General features: G+C 36.3%; 1 protein-coding gene across 6 annotated transcripts in view; it reads left to right on the top strand.

Moving 5' to 3' along the window:
• Positions 1-439: 439 nt before the first annotated feature.
• LOC114898206 (complement factor H-like) overlaps positions 440-12,001 on the top strand; it is a 118,362-nt gene continuing 106,800 nt past the window's right edge. For 3 of the 6 annotated variants that reach the window (XR_003794299.1, XR_003794301.1, XR_003794300.1), the window contains exons 1-3: positions 440-682; positions 8,361-8,546; positions 8,988-9,093. Coding sequence is in view for 3 of the 6 variants with exons in the window: in XM_029227346.1 (XP_029083179.1) it covers positions 625-682; positions 8,361-8,546; positions 8,988-9,093 (350 nt within the window). In the remaining 3 variants the exon portion in view is untranslated. The remainder of the gene's footprint in view (positions 683-8,360; positions 8,547-8,987; positions 9,094-12,001) is intronic. The other 3 variants (XM_029227345.1, XM_029227344.1, XM_029227346.1) reach the window with 2 other exon arrangements.

The raw sequence follows: 12,001 nt of genomic DNA, 5'->3' as shown, positions 1-12,001 counted from the left end.
TACCTAAGGAGAGTGAGCCTGTTGCTTTATACACACATTTACAACAAGTCCTTAAAAGACTAATTTCATGGACTGCAGGCGAAGCAGCCTCCCCAAATCAACCAGCACTGCATTCCTGGCAAAGTTTAGTTCTGTTGTCTGGGTCTTGATTGTGAAAGCATTGCCTAACCTCAAGTTCTGTAAATGATTTCTGAAAGAGCTTTTATTTATTTAAATCTTCTGAGGTCTACCAACGGTAGATCTGAATGGGGTCTAAATAATTGGAGGGTTTATGAAATGCAGAGAATATCACCAGTTATGCACATTCCAAGAACCTGAACGTTTCCAGTGAAGAACATGCCTGGGTGTTATAAAAACAAAGCAAGGGCAGGTCACATTAGCTTTCAGTGGGAGTGCAGGCTCAAACTCTGGCACTGCTGGGGCTCCTGGCTGATTGTTTTCTTTTACTTTGCAAAAGTTTCTGATGGGCGGGACATCTAGCAATGGCTTTAATCCCTAAGCTGGGTTTCGACTTCCTTTTGGAGAAAGTAGTTTCCTGCACTTTCCATAGTTTTTAACAGAGGAGAGCCTGACACAGTGTTAAGCACTGTCAACTACTAGATGTGCCCCTGAAGGGTCCCCAAAATGAGATTTCCAGCAACAATTGTGTGGTTTATGTTATGGACTGTTTGTGCCACAAAAGGTAAGATTAAAAAAGGGAGGCTTTTTTTTTCTATATTGCAAAACATTTGCTTACATGCTTTTTACGGTGGTAATAAAAATTTGGTCTAGAAAATGTGTTTAATTACTGTGCTGTAGCCTAGTGTGTGAGATGCTTTTGACACTGTTCAGTTTAAAAAATATAAGCAGCTTATTTGAATGGCATATCTAATTATTCATCATAATTTTATTTAATGTAGACGTTCAGAAAATGTTTTAATAATTATTTTCAAAAAATGTGACATGTCATGATCATTTCCCTTGTGATTATCATAGAATGTAATTTAATTTTTTTGCCTAGAATTTTCACCAAAATGCCTATGTGAATGTATTAAGAAGTAGGTGAACATAGAACAAGAAAATGAATTAGACAATAAAAGCCTTCAAGCTGCAATGATTGGACTTATTTCAGATAGAGATGTGAACTCTTGCTAAAGAAAAATTGATTTACCATTTACAATTGATATTACCATGGCTTTAAAAGTCTTGGAGACAGCCATCACTTGTATCGTTTGAATGAAAATGTATAAATTTGAAAACAAATTGAATATGCAACCTTTGTAAAAGTTACTCAATAGGATTTTCTTCCCCTATGGTTGATATAAGATATGCTAGTAGGAAAGCCTTTAGGAGTAGTGAATCTGAGTGTAGGAGTTTTTTGCTGATACCCGTAAGAATTTATGGATAATTAAATTTACTTCTATCACTTTTCCTTGATAGATGAAAAAGTTTCTTCTTGGAGCAAATTTGGTTTCCTAGTTCATGATAGGTAACCAATAATGTGATACATGTTTGACTGACGTTTTTTAAAGTTATTCATAAATTCCCAACATTCTTCACTAGGTCAACAAATTTCAATTGAATGCTTATTTCAAGTCAACCTCTAGGCAGTGAGGAATATTAGCAAATAAAAAACACCCCTGTCCTTGAGGGCCTTTCAATCTAGAAAATAAAGCCAGATGTCTTTTTTAAGTTGTATCCTTTAGTAATTTTTTTCAGGTTTTTCTCAAATGTGTTTAAGAGTTTTTGAAAGATAGTCTTTTTCTCAATTATACACACTAATATGCTATTGCTTGATTTTTAGCTTGTAAACCTTATATCCAGCCACTTTTTAAACTAGGTGTACAATCATTTCCCTGTCCATAAGAACATTACAACTAAAAATAACTAATATTACAACACAATATACCAAAATATGATTATATTGGCAAAGAGTTCTGGAGCAATGTTAATGTTACCAATAGCAAACATCTTTTTCTTTACACAAGTGTTTTTGTCTTTTCTTTAATAGGAATACTCTTAGTGCTTCACGATTTCCATATTGTTTGCTGAGGTTTTATGTGGATTGCATTTGTCATGCACGGAAGACTTGTTTGGTTCCTAGCTCAGGTTTAAAGCTAAGAATCCATGCTAAATTTAATGAAACTGTTTCAGTGATGACAAAGTGGAATTTAAAATATTATTAAAATTGGGTGCTACAAAGTGTAAGTGATAAAAATTAAATAATAGTGATTTAAAAACTCCCTGCATCCCTAATTGATTCCAGCTGATTCATTTCACTTGTATTTTATATTTCACGAACGTATGTTGTAATGTGACAGCAGTTTCTGCTGGTGAATTGAGCTTTAGCACTACACGCATTACAGTGAGAGTGGCTGTAAATCTGGCCACTTCCCAGATAAAGTACAGCTTTGGTATTTAAAGTAACACGTACATTAGCCTCATGGCTTTCACAAAAGCACACACAATGCACAACCAATTCCATCAGTCTAGCCCTAACAGAAGTTTTACTCAACAGAGTGGCCTTGATCATTGAAACTATCCACATATCCTTCAACATTTGCCTCTGTTTTTGTCTCCCATGTAGAAATGACGATGGAATACAGATTGAGAAACTGAGAAATACTAAACTGAATACTGAATGCTAAGTTGAGAAAGTGAGAAAAGACAGTTGTGTGTACTCTCACGATCTGCTTTACTCAACTAGAAACTGCATTTCAGCCTTTCCTAAGTGGTCTCCATCCTGTTAAGAGTGAACATTCCTCAAAAATACTAATCACTACTAAAGAGGAGTCGTAACCAACAGCAAGAATTTATAAGCTCAACTTTCTATTTTTCCCCCTTTTTAGAAAAGGATATTGGAGACAAAGCAGTACCTTTTTAACGCAATAGGTGGTCTGCGTCTTCATCTCTAGCCGTACAGGAACGTCAGCTGCTTGCGGGGTAGTTCACCCCAGGCTACTAAGAGCCGGGTCAGATTTACAGAGTTCAGAGTAACCGTTCCTGAGTTGTACCACATCGTTTCTGCTTTCTGGAATATCTTGTGACCAAGCTTTTCAAGAACTTTTAGATTTAAGATCCAAAAAGCGTATACTCTTTGAAATTAGCCACAGCCCCCAAATTCCAGGCTGATTAAAGTAAATAAATCAAAACACAACTGAAATATGTCCATGCTGGCTATGTTGTTTGGAGAGATGTGTTTTCTAATTCTGGAGGTTTAAAGGGCAAAAATGTTCTTTCAGGACCTGAAATATGTTACATATCAGAGAGCTTCTATTCCAACAGAGAGAGGAGAATTTATTTCTTTTTGCTATATTGTTTCAAGTACAAGATGGTTTTGAATTTGAATTAACTAATACAAAAAAATCAATATTATGATCATAAGAGTTAATTATAAATTCATAAAAATTACTCTTTTTTAAGGATAGATGTGAATATTATGTATATTCATCTAATCCAGAAAACTTGTGATAGCGGCTTATAATCCTAAATTCTATGTTTCAGTTCCAGTGTGATAAATAAGAATTCCCCATCTCCAAAAAAATCCCACATTTTCAGAGGTAGTAGTGTGGGTATTTACCTATACAGTGGGATCTAAAGTGGGGCAATGGCCCAATTGTCTTCAACATCTTCCCTTCTCCTAAAATGTTTTACATATTAATAATACCATAAATTCAACCAGTCTGAAACTTATGTGGAGTGACAATACTCTGAGTAAGAGTTGGGACAGTTAAATTTAGTATTATGCACCACAATTATGTGAATTATTATCCACAGTAAGTTTTCTGTCTGATAAGTTTTCTGCAACAATTTTAATGGGCAGAGGTAGAAATGAATGAGAATGAGGTAAGAACAGGACCCAGCAATCCTGGAAGATGAGGTTTTCTCAGGAAGGAAGATCTGATAGGGGAAGCAGTCTCGTGGGTACTTTGACCAGGGGTAGAGGAAACACCCCCAGGAATGTCACGAGAGCGAGAGCCTTGCTGACTTTAAGTTTAGGCACAGCCTGGGAATGCACTTGCTACTTTTCTGCCTGCGTGTAATTTCAAATTAGAACTAAATTATTTAAGTATTGCTAACAGTATTCTTAGCTAGAAGTAAGTTTTCAAATATACGTGGAAGCACAGTTTAGGGAGCATTCTTTATTTTGGGCCTTTGGTTGCTAGGGCTGGAGCCTCGGTCTGAGTTGGCCCACTTGTTTATCCCCTCCATCCCTGACGGTTTCACAGCCTTGGGCATGTTTCCTTCTTCCCGGCTCTGTTTCCTTCTCCTCACCCCACACACCATCCCCACCTGCCTGCCTGTGAGAGTCTGCCAACCAGCCTACCCCGTGCTCACTTAACTAATGTGCACTTTGCCCACTTCTTAACAGCTTTAACCAGTCTCAGAACACAGTGTACAAAACGGACGCAATGCCCCTGAAAAACTAAAGTGTTACGTTCTAGCTTAAGGTTATAAGGAAACACTATAAAAAATGGTTCAGAGAGAGTAAAGTAATGGGACAGAGAAAAAAATCACAAAACTAATAAAAAGAAAGGGAAAGAAAAAGAAGTGACAGAGCACTTTTATTTGTTTTGACATTTTGACCGAGAGAGCCAAGTTTCTCCTAACCCTTGTAAAACAGAACTGTAATAGATAGAAAAGTGATTATAGAAATGCTCCTTCAAAGGTTCCCCGAAGTTTTTTGAGCTAAATTAAAATGATTCCTGACTTCAAAAAGTATAACATACATTCAAACATAGGACACATAGGATGTAGAATGGAATTTTACAGATGTTAGATTTCTTGGGTTCATGCAACAGAGGTTTAAGTGCACTAAACATTTGTTCCCTTATCTTATCTTTTATGTTTGTTACCGTCTACAATGCCTTTTCCCCAGGTTATCCATAATCTACAGATAAAATTGAATGTCTTCGGGATAGCTTCACATTCACTCATCCATTCATTCATCTATTTATTTGCTCATTCAATGATCACCTTTTTTCTTTTGAGTGACTGCTAAGTACCAGGCACCGTGACAAGCGCTTTCCGACAGGAGGTCACTTAGGAGGCAAAACAGAAGGGACGATTATTGTATTTTATCATATAAAGTATTTTGATGGAGATAACTGAAAACACTGTAGGGTCACTTAGGGAAGGCAAGATGCTCAAATTGGAATGAAAGAATGGAGTAGGGTGGTGCTTAGAAGTTGGTTTGTAAGAGGTGCAATGAAGAGAGAGAAATGTATCAGGGTTGTGATGACATCATGGGTAGGTTTTGACGGATTGTGGTGACGGTCCTTATTCTTGGGGAAGTTACATTCTGATGCGAGGATAGATACATAAACATAACTATGAACCATGAATTATGTTGTGAAGGAAGTAAAGTAGGGGCTGAGGGGAAATAACAGAGATGGGGTAGTGGGGTGTCTTGCCTACCTTGCCTAGAGGTAAGTGGACCACTTGGAGGAAGTGGCTGAAAGCTCCATGAGCTGTTTGTATATTTGGAGATTAATCCTTTGTCCATTGCTTCATTATACAGCAGAAGCTAACACAACATTGTAAAGCAATTTTACTCCAGTAAAAAAAATAAAGAAAAATACACCAAAATAAATAAATAAATAAAGTTTGTGGAAAAAGCACCAGAGTTTTAAATATCATTTGAAGTAAAAAGTGTAATGAATATGAGAGCTCTTTATATGTAGTAAATATGTATACACAGAGTAAATATTGTGAGAATCTGGTAGAAAGACAGTATGAAAGAGGTGTATCCTTGTCTTTTATGTCTGGGTGTTAAAAGCAAGTAACACACATGATTACTCTTTGGGTAAATGCATTGCTTTAATAAAAATCATTTAAATTGAATAAGTTAATTGATAAGAAAATTTTATTACTTTTTTCCTTGCATGAGCTTAATAAAAGGATAGGAATTAAATTTATCAAAATGTTAATATATTAGTGAAAAGTGGTTCAACTCCACTCACAATGTTGGCATCTACATTTGAAATTTAATTAATTTTTCCAGTAACCTAAACGCCATGAAGTGGATCTGAATTTAGAAAGTGGAAAACACACATATTATCCTGTAGTTAAACACAAAATTTCCATGTAAAAACATCCTTAAGTTGAAAAAACAAAACCAAAAACTCGGGCTTTTTTGGGGAAAGAAGGTTGCTGGTAGGAAGAGGCGCAGGCAGTTTGTGTTGTTTTATGGTAGGGTGTTAGCACCATCTAGTGGAGTAAAAGTATGTTTACTTAAATTTTAGAAATCAAAACTAATGTGGAATCATCGATTACAAAGTTTCCTAACAAATGTGCTAAACATTTGCAAAAAAGTCAAAGAAAAATTAGTGCATATGAAAGCCCACACAAGTGTTATTTATTACACAAAAATGAAGTTTCATATGGAGTTTCTGTTCTACGAAATGTAGAATGTGTTTGTAATGGGATCCAGCTCCGTTGATTATTTTTTCCCCTTGCCTTTACAAAAAGAAATTCTAGAATAGAATGTTAAACCATTCTTATAAAACCAAGTAAGAAAAGGAGTTTAACAATGAAAATTATATCAATAAATATATATATGGTGAGAAGTATCTGAATTTGCCAATTTAAAAGTAATGTGTTAAAAGTCAACTGATGAAATCACCCTAATATCAAGGGTAGTTGTATCTAAACTAAGCAGCAAGAAGTATTAAAAAGATTAGCAATTATAATCAGTAGGCATGAGTTTCATTACTAATTTTATGTATTCCCTTCTTTATATGCCATTTTGTTAATGAATTACTTTTTTGGAAAAAAAGAATCATACGGTACATGCGGATTCTATTACTTTAGTATCTTTATTGTGAAGTATATGAGTGAATAAAATATGAATGTACTGTATTTTAAAATAGTTATAATTACCCATGTCAAGAAGTAGAGCATTCCCAGCATCCCCCAAATACCCTTGCGTTTCTTCTAGATTAATACCCCTTCCTTTCTTCTAGAAGAAAACATTACCTTAATATTTATGGTAATTATATTTTTGCTCTTCTTTAATACTTTTTAACCGTCTATATACACGTACCTATTATATATGTCTGCTCATAACTACAATTTTCTGAAAAAAGTAAGGATTCAATTTTATTCCATTTCACCTCCGCTGGTTTCTAATTGCTAAACTGCCAGAGTGGGTTTCAATTTGCGATTGTCAATCACATTTACACAATACACTTGACCTCTCCAGTTCCAAGGTTACTGAGCTTCAAGAGATAATACAGAATAGGAGTATAGCAGCTGGTACAAGAGCTTGATGAAGATTTCGGAAACCCGGACACATTATCTCTTTGAATTTGTAGTTAATAACTAACCTCCTTACTAGAGTGAAAACACTTTGAGAGCAGATATTTTCTCTCTTTATCCATTTTTTTTTCCTTCAGAGCTTATATTAGTGCCCAATATTTCCTGAATTTAAGAAAGAATAGTATTAGAGAATGCAGTGCAGCAGTTAAGAATAATATAGTAAAGTATAATTATTTATCTGGAAAGTTCTTCTTACAAATCTATGTAGATTTAATTTTCTGTACAGTAAAATATATATCTTATATATATTAAGACTTACATTTGCAGATAAATGAAGGCTAACAGTGATATTATGATTAATAATAAGAAATATACATTTTGGCCTTAATCCATGGTTCCTGGCACACAGCTCCAAAACTCTTATAATTTCCTAATTAATACAGAGCAAAGGAAGTATCTTTTGTTGATAATTTTTGGTCTTTTGTTCTCAGTCCTGAAATAACTCCAGAGGACAAGAGGTGAAAGTAGTGTCTTTTGTTATTCACAACAAGCCTCTTTCAACCACACCTAAGTTTATGTTAATGAGGTGATTTTTGGAAAGGCCCTAGAGAACCAAATGATGGGGGCTGATTGCCAGGAGGAACCGACCACTTGATTAGAAGGTTGGAACTTTTAGTCCCACCCTCCCCACCCTACCCCAGTCCCCAATCTCAGGGGTTCTGGGAAGGGAGGCGGAACTGAAGGTTTAGTCAGCCACCAAGGGCCAGTGATTTGATCAATCGTGTCTATGTAATGAAGCCTCCATAAAAATCCCTAAAGAATGGCATTTGGAAGCTTCCAGGTTGGTGAACACAGGATGGTGCTGGGAGAGTGACACACCTGGAGAGGACATGGAAGCTCCACACCCCTTCCTCCAAGTCTTGCCCTATGCATCTCTTCTATCTGGCTGTTCCTGAGTTGTATCCTTTCATAACAAGCTAGTAATCTAGTAAATAAAAAAAAAAGGAAAGACTTACATTTGGATGGACCTGTATAGTTTTTTTTTTTAATAAAAAATAACCTAAACATACTGCATGTTTAATAGTTATTTAAACACCTATTGTGTTTTAATTTTTTTGTAGATTGTCAAGAACCCCCTCCAAGAAAAGAAAGAGAAATTCTGTCAGGTTCTTGGACTGAACAAACATATCGAGAGGGCACTCTGGCTACGTATAAATGCCACCCTGGATACAGAACTCTTGGGAGTATTGTAATGGCATGCAAGGATGGAAAGTGGCAATCTCTTCATCCTTCGAGGATATGTCAGAGTAAGTCGTTCCTACATTTGTGAAATCTGTGAAAACTTTTAGTTGTGAAAATACTGGGTGCTACTATGGAAACGCTGGCTGAATTCTATCACTATTGTCATTTAAATACAAAATGATACATCCTCATTATTTTCTTTTTAACTTTTTATTTTATATCGGAGTATAGTTTATTCACAATGTTGTGTTAGTTTCAGGTGTACAGCAAAGTGATTCAGTTATACATACACAAGTATCTATTCTTTTTCAAATTCTTCATCGTCATTATTCTTAACAAGGTGTTGTCATCTTCCAAAAGGTACAGATAACTTTGCCATTTTTCACTTTTCCATATTTTCAATTCTGTCCTCTAATACAATATCAAATATCCCTGTCCTCGAACTCATGTAAATTGTTACTCCCCGTGCTGCATACTAACATTACATCCTTTTTTTTTAATTTTAGAAAAGCCCTGCGGACACCCTGGAGACACTCCATTTGGTTCTTTCCATCTTGCAGTAGGAACTCGGTTTGAATACGGTGCAAAGGTTGTTTATACCTGTGATGAGGGGTATGTAGCCAATAGAAAAAGAGGCTTCTAATTCAGATAATTCATAATGGAAATAGTAAATAGAAACTGTACTAATTTATGTGTTTAAGGTTACTATATTTTTCTATGAACATATTTATAAGTAACATACAAGCAACCTGAAAATTTAAACTATAATGGAAATGATTATATATTGATACAATTATCATCTCCTCAACACTGAAAAATTAAAATGAATTATGATTACTCTGGGAGAGTGTAGTTATAGGAGAGTGGGAAAATAGCATGCATATAAATAAAAATTCACTGCAATGAGTCCTCACTACATTCTATTATGTGCAGAGCATTATAGGAGTTTGATATGTCAGGGGGATCAAGAAATTACACATGGAATCATTATTCTCTTTCCATTTATTTCTTGAATTGAGGCAGTAAAATAAAATATTTTAAAGCTTAGGCTTTGGAGTAAGCCTATATTCCAAAACTCTACCACTTAATAACTATATGTATATTTTAAAAATATCTCTTTACTCCCATGTCCTCACTTATAAAAGCAGAAACATATCAAGTGCATCACAGGATTGGTGGGAGAAATAAATACGACACACACTTGTGGCCCTTAGAAGAGTTCCTGGGATATTGTAAACACCCAATAAATATTAGTTCTTATAACTTAGTCTCTCCTTGGTCACTACCAGAGGGAGATTTTTCAAAGAGTTTTTGCCCCAATCTCTGAAATATCCCTTTCCAATCCAGGCTAATCTTGTCCCTTTAAGTTCCACCCTTGACCTAGCAAAAGGGGTCAAAACTCATAAACTTCTCCTACTAGATTCCCTGAATTTCAGTAATAAATAATATTTATAAAATCTCAGTAATAAATATATTTATAATTATAATATCTATAATAAAGAGGTTAGTGACATACATGCTTTGACTCTGACTCTGTTTAACTCATCTTTGCCACGTTCGTCTTGTATTAACTATGGATAAACTGTCATAGACCCTGTAAGAGCAACTGTCTCCACCACCCAGCTTGGGCTCTCAACAGGACTAGATATTTGTCAGTGAAATAAAAGTCCTTGGACTGTTGTAAGGTCAGCATCAGAGGGGATATAAGTCTTCTGACCCAATAGTGGAATCTGAACATAGAGTGGGTTTACTGTACCCACGGTTTCTGCCAGCCAACCCACCCTGTGTGTCCCCTTGTCCCATCCCCCTTTTGTCTGCTGTGCACCCATTTAGCTGAATACTAGCCACTTACCAGAATACTCAATATGGAAGACCAGTTTGATCCTCCTACAGGGAGGGAGTCTTATAAGAGGCCCTCTGCACAGTGTTTCTTGTATTTTGCCAGCTTGGGGTTGCAGAAACACAAGCCCTTACTTTTCTCCAAACCAACATTTGGACAATCTCTCTATCTTTCTCTCTCCCTCGATGTACATGGGCCCTAGCATTACTGACCTTTTCGAGTCGTCTTAACAAGGGTCCTTCTGCCCGGTGTTCTTTCAGCCAATAGAATGAGACTGAGTTGGGTTCAGAAGCAAAGGAAAGCTTCATTTTTAAAAAAATTATTTTTTATTGGAGTATAGTTGATTTACAATGTTGTGTTAGTTTCTGCTGTACAGCAAAGTGAATCAGTTATACATATACATATATCCCCTCTTTTAGATTCTATTCACATATAGGTCAGATTGTCATACTGAGTGAAGTAAGTCAGACAGAGAAGGAAAAATATCATATAATATTGTTTTTATATGGAATCTTAAAAAAGGGTATCAATGAACCTATTTACAAAACAAAAATAGAGTCACAGATGTAGAAAACAATCTTATGGTTACTGGGGGGGAAAGGGGAGTGGGGAGGGATAAATTGGGAGATTGGGATTGACATATGCACACTACTATATATAAAATAGATAATAAGGACCTACTGTATAGCACAGGCATGCTTCATTCTCCCAACGGGTTGCAAGTGAGCAGGGCTGCTTTATAGGGTCTTGTCAGCTGGGAGGGGGCAGGGCAGCCGCTCTGCTCAGGATCCAGACCACAGTGCTGGGTGCAGCATCTCTGCACATGGCCTGATGCCGCCATCTTGGATGGAGTGTCGTGTGCAGGGTCTGCACATGGCCCTAAGCTGAAGTTTAGGGGCAGCCATTTTGAAGGAGGAACTCTAGTTTGAAGAGCCAGGTGCAATTCCTCTGCAGGTGCGACCCTGTGAGCCAGTGAAACTAGACTAAGCACAGCGTGGGTGGGGGAGGGGGAAAGGTTAGATTTATTCCCCAGATTCTAGTTTTATTCCCCAGGAATTGTGAATGGGCTTTGCTGGTGACGCTAGGCGGTTTTGTGTAGAATTTTGCAGAACTCCTGAGAGAGATTTGGACAAGTGGATGAGTCCCTGGTGTAGATGGAAAATATTCACCAGGAAATCTTCTTTCTCCGTTATAAGGTAGAGCCAAGAGAGGAACCAGAGAAGAACCTTTAATAACCAATTATTTTGTTCCTTCGTGTGACAGAGGCACAGAGTAAAAGTTTGACTTCAAGTTCTGTGACTCCCATTTACTCTGTTGAAATGTTTTCTTCCTGTAGAGAATTAGGAACAAATCAATCCCAATCCAAGAAAGACACAGTGTTTTTTGAAGGAGAAAATTTCTTTTACTTGTGTAATTTGCAGAACAACTCTTATTTGCAGACAAAGGAAACATTTGTCCACGTAGAATTCTTTAGAAGTTCATGAAAGACCATTTTTCAAAATTCTCTCTTTTGTGGTTATCAAAATGCCTTCCATTATTTACTTTTTGAGAAAAAGGTTTTGTTTGTTTGTTTTGTTTTTTGCCTCCAACCGTCCAATGTAATAAATATTGAGAAGGATGCTTTGCCTTCATCTGAAGCATCTGGGGATGACTGCACACTGTACACCTGCCCAAGGACCT

The sequence above is a fragment of the Monodon monoceros genome, unplaced genomic scaffold, assembly GCF_005190385.1.
Source record: "Monodon monoceros isolate NGI ecotype Baffin Bay Population unplaced genomic scaffold, NGI_Narwhal_1 Super_Scaffold_18, whole genome shotgun sequence".
Classification (NCBI taxonomy): domain Eukaryota; kingdom Metazoa; phylum Chordata; class Mammalia; order Artiodactyla; family Monodontidae; genus Monodon; species Monodon monoceros.
The sequence above is the reverse complement of the archived record's forward strand: the minus strand, read 5'-3'. Positions and strand labels throughout refer to the sequence as shown.